Raw genomic sequence first — 14030 nt, forward strand, 5'->3', positions numbered from 1 at the left:
TCTCCGCGCGGGGAGGGCGGGGCTCCGCAAGGACCTCATGCCTTAGCGATCGCCTGAAGAGCGGAAGCCGTCAGTTGAGAAGCAGCTACCCAAGGTCCAGGAGTTTCCGGTATGTGTTTTCCCGCTGTTCTCCATTACCTTGGCAACGGCTGAGGCGGGAGACCGGTGGTCTGCACCGTCCTGGAGGGAGATCTGAGTGGCTGGACTCTCAGCCAGCCACTGGGATGTGTTCGGGCTTTGGACCTTGAGGCCTGAGAGAGCTCCCGAGAGGAGGCGGCGCCCCGTTCATTCTTCTGAGGGGACGGTAGATTCGGGGGTTTTCCTCTAGGATTCTCACGCGGTTTCCTCTGGTAGGAACGTCTTCTGTCTTCTGATTGTTTTTCTAAGCTGGGTTCAGATGCTGTCCTTTTTATGAGTTTTCCCTACAATCCTGCACTATCTTCCTTCGCTCCTCCTCGCCTCCTTCCCCGAGCGCCCCAATCTCTCTTACACCTCCCGGCACATCTTTCTTCTCGATCTGATTACCTCCTACCTCCTCTTTCTCCTCGATCTGGTTACCGCCTACCATTTCCACCTCCGGGAGGCCTCTTCTGACTTCCAGGCTGGATCAGGGCCCTCGAATTTCCCTGGGTCATAGAAAAGCGATCATTCTCTTGTCACAGACTATGCGCCTTGGGGCCGAGACCAGAATTCACCCATTTCTGGCTTCAGCGTAGGGAAGACTAGTGCGAAGACCACTGATTTGGGAGTCAAGAGCCCTCCAGAGTCAGGCTTTGCAAATTCTCAACTGTGTGACCCTGATTCTACCTTATAGAGTTTGATTCCTCCTCTATATGGTTGTTTTGGGAGTTCATGAGAGGAGGTTCTGTTGGGGGGGAGGGTCTTTGTAAAGTGTCAGATACGTTACAGAAGGAATGAAGTGACTGAATGAATTTGAGAGAGATGAATCTGTTATGCTGAAAGATAAATACTTAACCTGAGTTCTCTCTGGCAGCAAGGAAATGCTGTGTGGTTTGAAAAACGCTTTGCTATTTAGATTGGGATCGGCCTCTTGTATGGGAACTACCTGACTTTATCTAATATGTTGTTTGGTGTGAAAGAGACCTTGGCAATCAGCCAGTCCACTGCTCTCATTTTACAGAAGAAACCGAGGACCAGAGAGGGAATTCTGTGACCTGAAAGTCACAGAATAATTTTTTAGAGCTGGACAAGAATCCAAGCCTGCAACTGCAGAGACGAGAGATCTTTCTGCTGTCTATACTCTTGGGAAGCACATCCTAAGGTACTTTGATTTTACAGCCATCTTTCCCTTTTTATTTTATGTTTTGTTTTGTTTGTTATTGAGACATGGTCTCACTCTGTCACTTAGGCTGGAGTGCAGTAGTGTGAACATGGCTCACTGCAGCCTTTCAATCTCCTGGGCTCAAGTGATCCTCTTGCCTCAGCCTTCCGTGTAGCTCAGACCACAGGCATCCACCACCATGCTCAGTTAATTTTTTTGATTTTTTTTTTTTTGTAGAGATAGGGTTTCTTTTTTTTTTTTTTGAAACAGAGTCTCGCTGTCGCCCAGGCTGGAGTGCAGTGGCACGATATTGGCTCACCGCAGGCTCCGCCCCCCGGGGTTCACGCCATTCTCCTGCCTCAGCCTCCCAAGTAGCTGGGACTACAGGCGCCTGCCACCTCACCCGGCTAATTTTTTGTATTTTTAATAGAGACGGGGTTTCACTGTGTTAGCCAGGAAGGTCTCGATCTCCTGACCTCGTGATCCGCCCGCCTCGGCCTCCCAAAGTGCTGGGATTACAGGCGTGAGCCACCACGCCCGGCCAGAGATAGGGTTTCACCTCATTGCTCAGACTGGTTTCAAATTCCTGGGCTCAAGCGATCTTCCCACCTCAGCCTCCCAAAGTGCTGGCCAAGACCAGAATTACAGGCATGAGCCACCGTGCCTGGCCTTCCATCTTTGCCTTTTTAAATAGTCACCCCCATGGCTCCCCAAGTCACGGCCCTCCTTATACTCTATTGTAATTGCTTTTTCTCTTGTATGTCTCTTTGCTAAAATGTCACCTTCTAAGGGGCAGAGGCTTAACTGTTTGTTCTGTGTTCCCAACATCCAGTATAGGGTTAAGCTTGTAGTTGAAGTTAGCTAATGACAACAGCAAATGTCTCTTAGGCACACATTATACACCAGGCATGATAGATACAATTATAATGAAGTCTTTGCAATGACCACATAAGGTAGCTTCCATTATCCCCATTTTACAGATGAGGAAACAGAGACTTAGGAAGGTTAAGTACCTTTCTGAAGATCACAGCGGGTAAGTAGCAGAGCCAGGATTTGAACACACTCTGGGTGCTGAGCCCTGTCCCATAGCTGTGACCCTATGCTGACTCAAGTCAGCCTGTACCAAAATAATGGCTGGCAAAGGCCTTTGGGGATTTGAGACTCAAACCAATTCATTTTTTTTCCCCAGATCTTTGCAAATTATCCTGTGGAAGGAAAATGCCTAAAGTCAAAAGAAGCCGGAAAGCACCCCCAGATGGCTGGGAGTTGATTGAGCCAACACTGGATGAATTAGATCAAAAGATGAGAGAAGGTGAGTAGGGGAGTTCCTGTCTGGGTGGGCTAGGTCCAAGGGTCACAGGCTTAGATGCCCCCAGGGGACAGGCATAAATGCAAATATAAAAAGAGGGTGGTCTACTAACGCTGACATGTTGTGTTGGCTTATGAACTCGTGGAAATACTGTAAGTGCCAGAAAATAAGATAACATTAATGAAAAGGTCCTCAAAAAAGGTTTTTGTTTTTGTCTTTTGTCAATTTGAATATAAAAGGTTATGAAATATAGATCAAATAGTCCACCTATAGTTATTTACTATTTTGGTTAGATGTATATTTAAAATCATACAAAATATATTTACTTGCAAATGCTATTCCTTTTCAGTCTCATCGATTAGTCTTTGCCACATCTGTTTTCTGTCACTTCCTTGTAAATGGCGTGTGATCCTGCTTTGTGAACCCATGTCCTATGCTGTCTTTGGAAATTTTATCTGAAGCCACAAGCATCTGTTGGCCTTATATGATCACAGTGTGGCCACTTACCAATTAACTTTTTTATTTTTATTTTTTGAGATGGAGTCTTGCTCTGTCTTCCAGGCTGCAGTGCAGTGGCGTCATCTCGGCTCACTGCAACCTTTGCCTCCCATGTTCAAGCGATTCTCCTGCCTCTCAGCCTCTCGAGTAATTTGGATTACAAGCATGCGCCACCATGCCCGGCTAATTTTTGTATTTTTAGTAGAGATGGGGTTTCTCCATGTTGGCCAGGCTGGTCTCGAACTCCTGGCCTCAAGTGATCCACCCACCTCGGCCTCCCAAAGTGATGGGATTGCAGGTATGAGCCACTACACCCAGCTGAAGTTACTTTTTAAAGTAGCGTTTGAAATGCTTGCTTGTAACTAACCTAATCATGGTTATTATGAGATTGTACCTCCAGCAGTAATTACTAAATTAAATCAATGTTAAGTTACTTTGCCCTTTTTTAAAAGAACTGTTGGTACCAGATAACTTCTATTAAATACTCAGTACTTGTTTTGCAGTTTAGATTTGGACGGGCCTATTGCAATAATCACATTCATTTTGGGCTGAGAGATTTCTTCCCGAAACAGCTCTTTATCAAAATAAAGAAAATGGGAGCGTGCTGGAACAGAAGAGATTTTGCAAGTCCTTGAAAGTAAATTAACTTCATCTTCTAAAGGGTGACTTTTGAGGGGAGGAGGAACCCTACTTTGTGTTTAGATATTCTTCACCTCCAGAAAGAAGTATTCTTTGTTCTGTTTTTCTTCTTTTTGTTTCTGTTTTGAGACAAGGTCTCACTTTGTTGCCCAGGCTGGAGTGCAGTGGTTCAATCACAGCTCACTGAAGCCTCCACCTCCCACGCTCAGTTGTTCCTCCCATCTCAGCCTCCCAAGCAGCTGGGACTACAGGCATCCACTACCATGCTTGGCTAATTTTTCTTTTCTTTTTTTCTTTCTTTTTTTTTTTTTTTTTTTTGAGACGGAGTATCACTCTGTCGTCCAGGCTGGCGTTCACTGGCGCAATCTTGGCTCACTGCAAGCTCCGCCTCCCAGGTTCACGCCATTCTCCTGCCTCAGCCTCCCGAGTAGCTGGAACTACAGGCACCCGCCACCACGCCCGGCTAATTTTTTTTTTTTTTTTTTTTTTAGTAGTGACGGGGTTTCACTGTGTTAGCCAGGATGGTCTCGATCTCCTGACCTTGTGATCCACCCGCCTCGGCATCCCAAAGTGCTAGGATTACAGGCGTGAGCCACCGTGCCCGACCAACGCTTGGCTAATTTTTTGTAGAGATGGGGGTGTGTTAGTCCATTTTCATGCTACTGATAGACATACCTGAGACTGGGCAATTTACGAAAGAACGAGATTTAATGGACTTACTGTTCCATGTGGCTGGAGAGGCCTCACAATCATGGCAGAGGCCAAGGAGGAGCAAGTCACGTCTTAACATGTGTACCTGCTGAATCTACTATCTGCTTCTCTGCTTGGATCACAGCATTCTGTTTGTTGAGCTGAATTGTAATTCCTAGGTAATAGAATGGCTTAAAAGCTGGAGACAGGGAGGGATACTCTTCTTGACCACTCCTCACCCTTCTGTTCTTCCCTAAAAACTGAGGAGGTCGTAGACAAAGATGAACTTGTGACTGCTAAGAGAGAGAGAACTGCCTTGTGGCAAGTATGAGCGCCACCTGATCCTGCGTGTGTTGAAGGAGCAGCTTCTTCTGCAGCCACTTCCCTGAGAACGTGTAGACTGGTCTAGTTTATTTCGCTTTTCCTCAGCCCTAAAGGACTTTGGCTGGGAGATGAAATTAGAGGTGCCTTCAAGATGATTAGGATGCCCATTTTGTGGGCCTAGAATTATCTTGAGAAATTATTATGCTGTAGAAATAGATCTGAAAGCATAGGGACTAAGGTTGGTTTTTTGGCTTGTTTTTTTTTTTGAGACAGGGTCATCTGTCATCCAGGCTGGAGTGCAGTGGCACAATCTCAGCTCACTGCAACTTCTGCTTCCCAGGTTCAAGCACTTCTCGTCCCTCAGCCTCCCAAGTAACTGGGATTACAGGCATCTGCCACCATGCCCAGATAATTTTTGTATTTTTAGTAGAGACAGTGTTTCACCCTGTTGGCCAGGGTGTTCTCGAACTCCTGACCTCAAGTGATCCACCCGCCTTGGCCTCCAAAAGTGCTGGGATTACAGGCGTGAGCTACCGTGCCCAGCCGGGACCAACCTTTTAACAGAAGTTACCATTGAATGATCTTTTTAAAAATCTATGTTTTTTTTTTTTTTTTTTTTTTTTTGAGACGGAGTCTGGCTCTGTCACCCAGGCTGGAGTGCGGTGGCGCGATCTCGGCTCACCGCAAGCTCCGCCTCCCGGGTTCACGCCATTCTCCTGCCTCAGCCTCTCCGAGTAGCTGGGACTACAGGCGCCCGCCACCACGCCCGGCTAATTTTTTTGTATTTTTAGTAGAGACGGGGTTTCACCGTGGTCTCGATCTCCTGACCTCGTGATCCGCCCGCCTCGGCCTCCCAAAGTGCTGGGATTACAAGCGTGAGCCACCGCGCCCGGCCAAAAATCTATGTTTTCTAATTCTGTAATTAAAAAGACTTTTTTTCTTGTCACATGGGTAATGTGCCAACGTTGTGACAAGGTTTGAGAGTGGCACGTCTCACACATGGATATGAACACCCAGTCACACTCCTGAATTACAAAAAGATCCAAAAATAGACATTTTTAATTTAAAACAATTATGTTTAAATTACTTAGCTTATTTTTTATTTTTTATTTTTTTTTGAGATGGAATCTCACACTGTTGCCCAGGCTGGAGTGCAGTGGTGCGATCTTGGCTCACTGCAACCTTTGCCTCCCGAATTCAGGCAATTCTCCTGCCTCAGCCTCTTGAGAAGCTGGGATTACAAGCATGCACTACCACGCCCGGCTAATTTTTTAATTTTTAGTAGTGATGGGGTTATACCACGTTGGTCAGGCCGATCTTGATCTCCTGACCTCATGATCCGTCCACCTTGGCCTCCCAAAATGCCCGGCGGCTTATTCTGTTTTTAAATAACAGCTTTATTGAGATATTAATCATACACTGTAAAAGTCAACCTGTTAAATTATCCAATTAAGGGGTTTTTAGTATATTCACAAAGTTGTGCGACCATTGCCACAGTCAGTTTGATGTTTCAAGGTTCATCTGTGTTGTAGAATAATCAGTACTTACTTCATTCTCTTTTTTTTTTTTTTTTTTTTTTTTTTGAGACAGGAGTCTCGCTTTGTTGCCTAGGCTGGAGTGCAGTGGTGTGCTCTCAGCTCACTGCATCCTCCGCCTCCGGGTTCAAATGATTCTCCCACCTCAGCCTCCCAAGTAGGTGGGATTACAGGCATGCGCCACCATGCCCTGCTAATTCTTTTGTATTTTTAGTAGAGATGGGGTTTCACCATGTTGACCAGGCTGGTCTCAGACTGCTGACCTCAAGTGATCTGCCCATCTCAGCCTCCCAAAGTGCTGGGATTACAGGTCTGAGCCACGGAGTCCGGCCAGCCCTGTTTTAACTTCTTGAGGAGCCACCTAACTCTTTTCTGCAGTGGCTCCACCATTTTACATTCCCACCAGGAAGGTAGGAGAGTTCCAGTTTCTCCACATCCTTCCCAACAGTTGTTATTGTGCCATAATTTTGATTATAGTCATCTGTAGGGTCCAGCCCCACAGGGTCGGTGGGTTTCTCCCCGTGTGCGGAGACGAGAGAGCGTAGAAATAAAGACACAAGACAAAGAGATAAAAGACAGCTGAGCCCAGGGGACCACTACCACCAAGACGTGGAGACTGGTAGTGGCCCCGAATGCCAGGCTGCACTGATATTTATTGGATACAAGACAAAGGGGCGGGATAAGGAGTGTGAACCATCTCCAATGATAGGTAAGGCCACATGGGTCACATGTCCACTGGACAGGGGGCCCTTCCCTGCCTGGCAGCCAAGGCAGAGAGAGAGAGGAGAGAGAGAGAGAGACAGCTTACACCATTATTTCTGCTTATCAGAGACTTTTAGTACTTTCACTAATTTGCTACTGCTATCTAAAAGGCAGAGCCAGGTGTACAGGATGGAACTTGAAGGCGGATGAGGAGCGTGACCACTGAAGCACAGCATCACAGGGAGACGGTTAGGCCTCTGGATAACTGCGGGCAGGCCTGACTGATGTCAGGCCCTCCACAAGAGGTGGAGGAGCAGAGTCTTCTCTAAACTCCCCTGGGGAAAGGGAGACTCCCTTTCCCGGTCTGCTAAGTAGCAGGTGTTGTTCCTTGACACTTTTCGCTACCACTATACCAAAGTCTGCTTGGCAGTGGGCGTCTTCCCAGACGCTGGCGTTACCACTAGTCCAAGAAGCCCTCTGGTGGCCCTGTCTGGGCATAACAGAAGGCTCGCATTCTTGTCTTCTGGTCACTTCTCACTATGTCCCCTCAGCTCTTACCTCTTTATGGCCTGGTTTTTCCTAGGTTATGATTGTAGAGCGAGGATTATTATAATATTGGAATAAAGAGTAATTGCTATAAACTAATGATTAATGATATTCATATATAATCATATCTAAGATCTATATCTAGTATAACTATTCTTATTTTATATATTTTATTATACTGGAACAGCTCGTGCCCTCGGTCTCTTGCCTCGGCACCTGGGTGGCTTGCCGCCCACAGCCATCCTAGTGGGTATAAAGTGGTATTTATTCATTATCAGTAGTTACTTACAAAAAGAAAATCCCGCGCAGACTGACCCTATTCCCCCAAACACACTCTTTATTTCTCCCCAGCTGAAACAGAACCGCATGAGGGAAAGAGGAAAGTGGAATCTCTGTGGCCCATCTTCAGGATCCACCACCAGAAAACCCGCTACATCTTCGACCTCTTTTACAAGCGGAAAGCCATCAGCAGAGGTAATTAGTCTCTCTTGGCCTTTGAAGCTTGAGTCACTTTTGGAGTTACTGAACTAACCACAATCCTTATTCTCGCAAGCTGTGCAAGTCATGGTTTTTCTTACCACAAAAAATTAGGGGGAGCCAATGTTGGCTGAGTTTTGTGTGTGTGTGTGTGTGTGTGTTTTTTTTTGAGATGGAGTCTCACTCTGTCACCCAGGCTGGAGTGCAGTGGCACGATCTTGGCTCACTGCAAGCTCCACCTCCTGGGTTCAAGCGATTCTCCTGTCTCAGCTCCCAAGTAGCTGGGATTACAAACACCCGCCACCACACCCAGCCAATTTTTGTATTTTTAGTAAAGATGGGGTTTCACCATATTGGTCAGGCTGGTCTTGAACTCCTGACCTCAGGTGATTCACCCGACTTGGCCTGCCAAAGTGCTGGAATTACAGGCATGAGCCACGCTCTTGGCTTTTGTTTTGTTTGTTTTTTTTTTTTGAAACAGGGTCTTGCTCTGTTCCCCAGGCTGGAGTGCAGTGGTGCAATCATGGCTCACTGCAGCCTCAACCTTCTGGGCTCAAGGGATCCTCTCACCTCAACCTCTTGAGTAGCTGGGACTACAGGTGTGCACCACCACACCCAGCTAATTTTTAAATTTTTTGTAGAGATACAAAATTTTTAAATTTTTTGTAGGCCCTTGCTATGTTGCCCAGGCTGGTTAACTCAAGTGATCCTCTGGCATTGGCTTCCAAAAGTGCTGGGATTACAGGTGTGAGCCACCTTGCCTGGCCTAAGTACTTTTGTTTTTCTGTTTTGTTCCTCCTCCAAGGACTGTCCCGTTGCAATACTGAATGCTTTATTTATTTTTTTTTTTTATTTTTTTTTTGAGACGGAGTCTCGCTCTGTTGCCCAGGCTGGAGTGCAGAGGTGCAATCTCGGCTCACTGCAAGCTCCGCTCCCAGGTTCACGCCATCCTCCTGCCTCAGCCTCCCAAGTAGCTGGGACTACAGGTGCCCACCACCATGCCTGGCTAATTTTTTTGTATTTTTAGTAGAGATGGGGTTTTACCATGTTAGCCAGGATGGTCTTGATCTCTTGACCTCGTGATCCGCCCGCCTCGGCCTCCCAAAGTGCTGGGATTACAGGTGTGAGCCACCGCGCCCAGCATGCTTTTTTTTTTTTTTTTGAGATGGAGTTTCGCGTCACCCAGGCTGGAGTCCAGTGGCATGACCTCAGGTCACTACAACCTCCGCCTCCTGGGTTCAAGCCATTCTCCTGCCTCAGCCTCCTGAGTAGCTGGGATTACAGCTGCCACCATGCCCGGGTGATTTTTGTATTTTTAGTAGAGACGGGGTTTTACCATGTTGGCCAGGCTGGTCCCGAACTCCTGACCTCAGGTGATCCGCCTGCCTCGGCCTCCCAAAGTGCTGGGATTACAGGCATGAGCCACTGCACCCGGCCTGAATGCTCTTTTTGATCAAGGGTGGGGAAGGTTTTTAGACCATGGCCTGATGCTCTTTCCCCATCTTTTTGACAGAACTCTATGAATATTGTATTAAAGAAGGCTATGCAGACAAAAACCTGATTGCAAAATGGAAAAAGCAAGGTTATGAGAACTTGTGCTGCCTGCGGTGCATTCAGACACGGGACACCAACTTCGGGACGAACTGCATCTGCCGCGTACCCAAAAGCAAGCTGGAAGTGGTAATGTCTGACACTCAAGCTTGATGTTATTTTCAGCTCAAAATTCTGCCCTAGTTGACTCCAAGGGATCTTATGTTATTTGGTTGGGCTGGAATGTCGTTTTGTCCCTGGATGTACAGCTGGCTCTCCCTCGCGGGAGTGGGTCCCTCTGTTCAGGAATCCGTGTGAGGCAGCGTGTGGCTGTGTGTTTGTTAGGTCTGGGGCCAATCTCAACTCCACCTTTGGGCAAATTACTGAACCCCTTTCCTCACTTTGGAAATGGTGGTGAGGAGCCCTAATCCTGAGGTGGTGGCAGGGTGACATCAGGGAAGGGCGGCCACTCAGTGAGTTCCTGTCCCTTTCAGTCCTCACAGTGATACTTTAACATCACCATCACTGTCTTTCCCGCCCCCCGAGATGGAGTCTTGCTCTGTCGCCCAAGCTGGAGTACAGTGACGCCATCTTGGCGCACTGTAACCTCCGCCTCCCGGGTTCAAGCAATTCTCCTGCCTCAGCCTCCCGAGTAGCTGGGATTACAGGCATGCGCCACCACGCCTGGCTAATTTTGTATTTTTAGTAGAGACAGGGTTTCTCCATGTTGCTCAGGCTGGTCTTGAACTCCCGACCTCAGGTGATCCACCCCCCTCAGGCTCCCAAAGTGCTGGGATTATAGGCATGAGCTACTGCGCCCAGCCCACTGTGTTTCTTCTTTCAGAACTTTCTGTTCCAAGCATCACTCCTAGGTCAGGCGCCTCAGGAGTGGTGCTGAGGAGCAGGAGCTGAGCTCCACCCTGCCCCAAGCCCCTCTGAAAGGCAGCTGTGGCCCAAGGCAGAGTCACAGCAGTGGCCGCTCAGTGCAGCCCCTTGGCACACAGTTGTTGGCACAGCTGGGAGGTCAGGCCCCACCGCCCATCTGCCAACCTGGCCTCCTTTTCCCCAGCTCCACACAGGGGCCTCTTCACATAGGTCCCCTATGCTGCAGTGAGACTGACAATGGAGAGCTGTGGCTGGATGCTGAAGACTTGTGTACTGAGCAGTGGGGGCGAGCAAGGGCTGCCTCCCCGAGGGAAGACCGGAGTGTTGGTTTTCTGATGGAGGCAGGGAGGGGTGGCAGAGTGGCAGAAGCCCCCCCTCCTCTGAGTGCCCAGATTCCACAAGGGGCCCAGGTCGGGGGGCTGGTGGGCTGGGGTGCTGCTTCAGCCCTGTGGCCAAAACAGCCTGCTGTAGATTTACCTGGGTTTCACCAGAGGATCCCGTTTACTTAAACTATGGTCTTGCTTCTCCAAAAAAAGAACTTGAAAAAGTAAAATAAACACAAGCCACTGTTCTAGGGCTTTCTGGCTGGCCAAGCCTTGGGCCGCACCAGGCCTGGGGGACAAGACCCTTCTTTCTGGGGGGCTCTGAGCCAGAAGGGTGTGACTCAAGTGCATAGCCTCCTGCCCTCTTCCCCCACCAGTGTCCCAGCCCAGAGGCCGCCCTGAAGTCCCCAAACAGTAGCAGAGCCACCTCTGCTCATCGCAGCGTCTGTCATGCTCACTTAGCAGAATAATGAGACTCATTGACACCGATTTCTTTTTCTTGATTGGCAAACGTGTGTTGGATTTGCAGAACATATTATAAATATGCAGATGTAACCTCGGTGTCAACCGCAGCTGTTTCTACCTTCATGAGGGAGCCAATTTTCCCTGTCCAGAGCTGTCAAGGAAGGGTTTCTGAGGTGTGTCCCTATATGGCATGGTGGCAGGTCCTTCGTGGGAGGGTTGCCACGTATGTGAGCATGCAGGGGCGAGCGTGGCGCAGTGGCATCGTCTCACCGTCCTCCTCCGTTGCAGGGCCGCATCATCGAGTGCACACACTGTGGCTGCCGTGGCTGCTCTGGCTGAGGCTGGCACTCTCCACCCTGGACTCCGGACTCTGCAGGTTCCTGCCTGTGACGCCACCCCCTTCCTGGGAGCAGCGAGCAGTGCCCCAGGCCCGAGTTGGAGCACGGTCTCTATGGGGAAGGCTTCGCTATCCATCAGCTGTGATTTGTAAAAATAAAATCATTAAACCTCTCGAGCCCCCATGTCTGTTCTTTCAGAGCATCGGCCTATGGAACCCAGTGGGGCAGCACCAGGCCCCAAGGACCAGATGCCCCGGCCCCCTTGTGGTGTGCGAGGTGACACACAAAGGTAGCTGGAGCTGGAAGACCCGTGAAGGTGACACGTGAAGCTGGCTGGAGCTGCCCGTGGACCTGCCGGGAGCACAGGCACCTTGGGCCTAGCGTGTGTCCTCACACCAACACCTGTGACACACTGCGGCTGTTCCTCAGGGCCTGGCTCTTCCCCCAGGCAGGAGGTGACACCAGCTCACTTGTCCTGGGGCTCCCACAGAGCACTGGGGGCCGAGCACGTTGTTCCAGCTGTGCTCCCATCACCTGCCCCCAAGGGCACATCCGTCCACATCAGCCTCCTTGCCGGTGTCCTGGTCCTCCTGGGGCTTGGTCCGGAACTTGTGCCAGGGGTGCGGCGTTTCCTCTGCGGGCATCACTGTCAGCCACTGCTTATAATAGGCTCGGAAGCCATCAATCTTCTCCAGGTAGGTGTTCTTCCCTTGGTACTGGAATTAGAAAAGCGAGGCTAGAATCACTCCTGTTACCTATAGCTAATCCCAAACTTCGGCAGCTGGCTCAGGCCTCAGGAAGCTGGTGGCTGCCATTTTCCCTTCCAGGTGGCTGCAGGGGACAGGGCAGAAAGCTGTGAACACACACTACGGGAGTAGGTTACTTCAGAGAAACAGGTCCCAGCTGGGTACCCTGGGGCAGGCCCAGAGCCATCTGCCCAACAGCATTCTTCCCAAATAGGCACCACTGTGCTCCTCCATCCACAGTTGCCACCCCAGGCCCCCAAGCCAGAATCGCTGGGTCTTACCAGCTCTGCCTCCACAGCCTGCCTAGCCCCTCCCCCTCAAAGCCACCTCCCTCTGACCATCATCTCAACACTGCCGAGATAGGCTCCATGAGATACGGGGAAAAAAGCAAAGACACCAGACAGAAACTGAGAGAGCTGGTAGCAAAAAAAAAAAAAAACAGCCAAAAAGTACTATCTGACATACAGCTACTACCACACAATAACAAAAAGTTTGGCTGGGCGCGGTGGCTCACGTCTGTAATCCCAGCACTTTGGGAGGCCGAGGCAGGCAGATCACTTGAGGTCAGGAGTTCGAGACTTGCCTGGCCAGCATGGAGAAACCCCATCTCTACTAAAAATGCTGGATGTGGTAGCGTATGCCTGTAGTCCCAGCTACCTGGGAGGTTAAGGCAGGAGAATGGCTTGAACCCAGGAGGCAGAGGTTGCAGTGAGCTGAGATCACACCATTGCACTCCAGCCTGGGCGACAGAGCAAGACTCCGTCTCAAAAACAAACAAACAAAAAAAAAGGTTTGACTCAAAAGACTGGACAATTCTAAACCTTAAGGTGCCGGATAGAGCCTGAAAGCACAGAAAGCAAAACTCAACAGAATCACGAATATAAACAAGTCCACCATCATGAGGGAATATGAGTACAGATGCTCCTGACAGCAGGGTTCCGCCCCCAAAAACCCATCGTAAATCAAAAATCAATCTGGCTGGGCATGGTGGTTCACTCCTGTAATCCCAGTGCTTGGGGAAGCCGAGGCAGGCAGATTACATGAGCTCAGGAGTTCCAGACCAGTTTGGGCAATATAGTGAAACCCTATGTAAAAGATTAGCTGGGCATGGTGGTACATGCCTGTAGTCCCAGCTCCTCAGGTGGCTAAGGTGGGAGACTGCTTAAGCCTGGGAGGTCAAGGCTACAGTGAGCCATGTTCGTGCCACTGCACTCCAGCCTGGGCAACAGAGTGATTCTGTCTCTTTAAAAAAAAAAAAAAAAAATGCGGCACGGCACGGGGGCTCACACCTGTAATCCCAGCACTTTGGGAGGCTGGGGTGGGTGGATCATGAGGTCAGGAGTTCAAGACCAGCCTGGCCAAGATGGTGAAACCCCATCTCTACTAAAAAAAATACATATAAAAATTAGCCGGGCGTGGTGGCAGTCGCCTGTAATCCCAGCTACTCGGGAGGCTGAGGCAGGAAAATTGCTTGAACCTGGGCAGCAGAGGTTGCAGCGAGCCAAGATCGCGTCACTGCACTCCAGCGTCACTGGGTGACAGAGTGAGACTCCATCTCATAAAAAACAAAAGGAAATGCATCTATTGCTGGCAACACAGCACAGGCAACACAGCACAGGGTACTGACTTTATGCAAAAGTGATATACATTCAGTAGAAACCCCTCACAAAGTCGATCCTTAGAGTTACATCCTGCTAAAACCATTGCAAAGTTGAAAAATACTATGTAGAATCATCCTTAA

At 49.2% G+C, this 14030-nt stretch overlaps 2 protein-coding genes and 1 non-coding gene across 5 annotated transcripts in view; 1 reads left to right on the plus strand and 2 right to left on the minus strand.

The window, feature by feature from the left end:
- On the plus strand, positions 1–11719 carry BUD31 (BUD31 homolog). 2 transcript variants are annotated; one of them, XM_032755950.2, is made up of 6 exons: positions 1–109; positions 1142–1282; positions 2472–2594; positions 7877–7999; positions 9516–9682; positions 11494–11719. In XM_032755950.2, the coding sequence occupies exons 3-6, from the start codon at positions 2501–2503 to the stop codon at positions 11542–11544; spliced, it is 435 nt and encodes a 144-aa protein (XP_032611841.1). In that variant the 5' UTR covers positions 1–109; positions 1142–1282; positions 2472–2500; the 3' UTR covers positions 11545–11719. The 2 variants fall into 2 exon arrangements, with proteins under 2 accessions (XP_032611841.1, XP_032611842.1); XM_032755951.2 differs by having other exon boundaries at positions 73–350.
- Positions 5684–5784, minus strand: LOC116809958 (small nucleolar RNA U13). Its single transcript, XR_004370116.1, has one exon. It is a non-coding gene; the product is annotated as a small nucleolar RNA U13 (small nucleolar RNA).
- Positions 11706–14030, minus strand: part of PTCD1 (pentatricopeptide repeat domain 1) — a 17462-nt gene continuing 15137 nt past the window's right edge. Inside the window, exon 8 of one of the 2 annotated variants that reach the window (XM_032755939.2) lies at positions 11706–12259. In XM_032755939.2, coding sequence (XP_032611830.1) covers positions 12074–12259 — 186 coding nt within the window. In that variant the 3' untranslated portion in view covers positions 11706–12073. The remainder of the gene's footprint in view (positions 12260–14030) is intronic. The other variant, XM_032755940.2, reaches the window with a different exon arrangement.

The sequence above is a fragment of the Hylobates moloch genome, unplaced genomic scaffold (assembly GCF_009828535.3).
Source record: "Hylobates moloch isolate HMO894 unplaced genomic scaffold, HMol_V3 SCAFFOLD_1, whole genome shotgun sequence".
Classification (NCBI taxonomy): domain Eukaryota; kingdom Metazoa; phylum Chordata; class Mammalia; order Primates; family Hylobatidae; genus Hylobates; species Hylobates moloch.

Excerpts from the sequence above, each read along its gene's own strand:
- BUD31 (XM_032755950.2), top strand. The coding sequence starts at position 2,501 with ATGCCTAAAGTCAAAAGAAGCCGGAAAGCACCCCCAGATGGCTGGGAG. Across the intron at positions 2,595-7,876 it reads AGATCAAAAGATGAGAGAAG|CTGAAACAGAACCGCATGAG; the intron begins GTGAGTAGGGGA and ends ATTTCTCCCCAG. Across the intron at positions 8,000-9,515 it reads GCGGAAAGCCATCAGCAGAG|AACTCTATGAATATTGTATT; the intron begins GTAATTAGTCTC and ends TCTTTTTGACAG.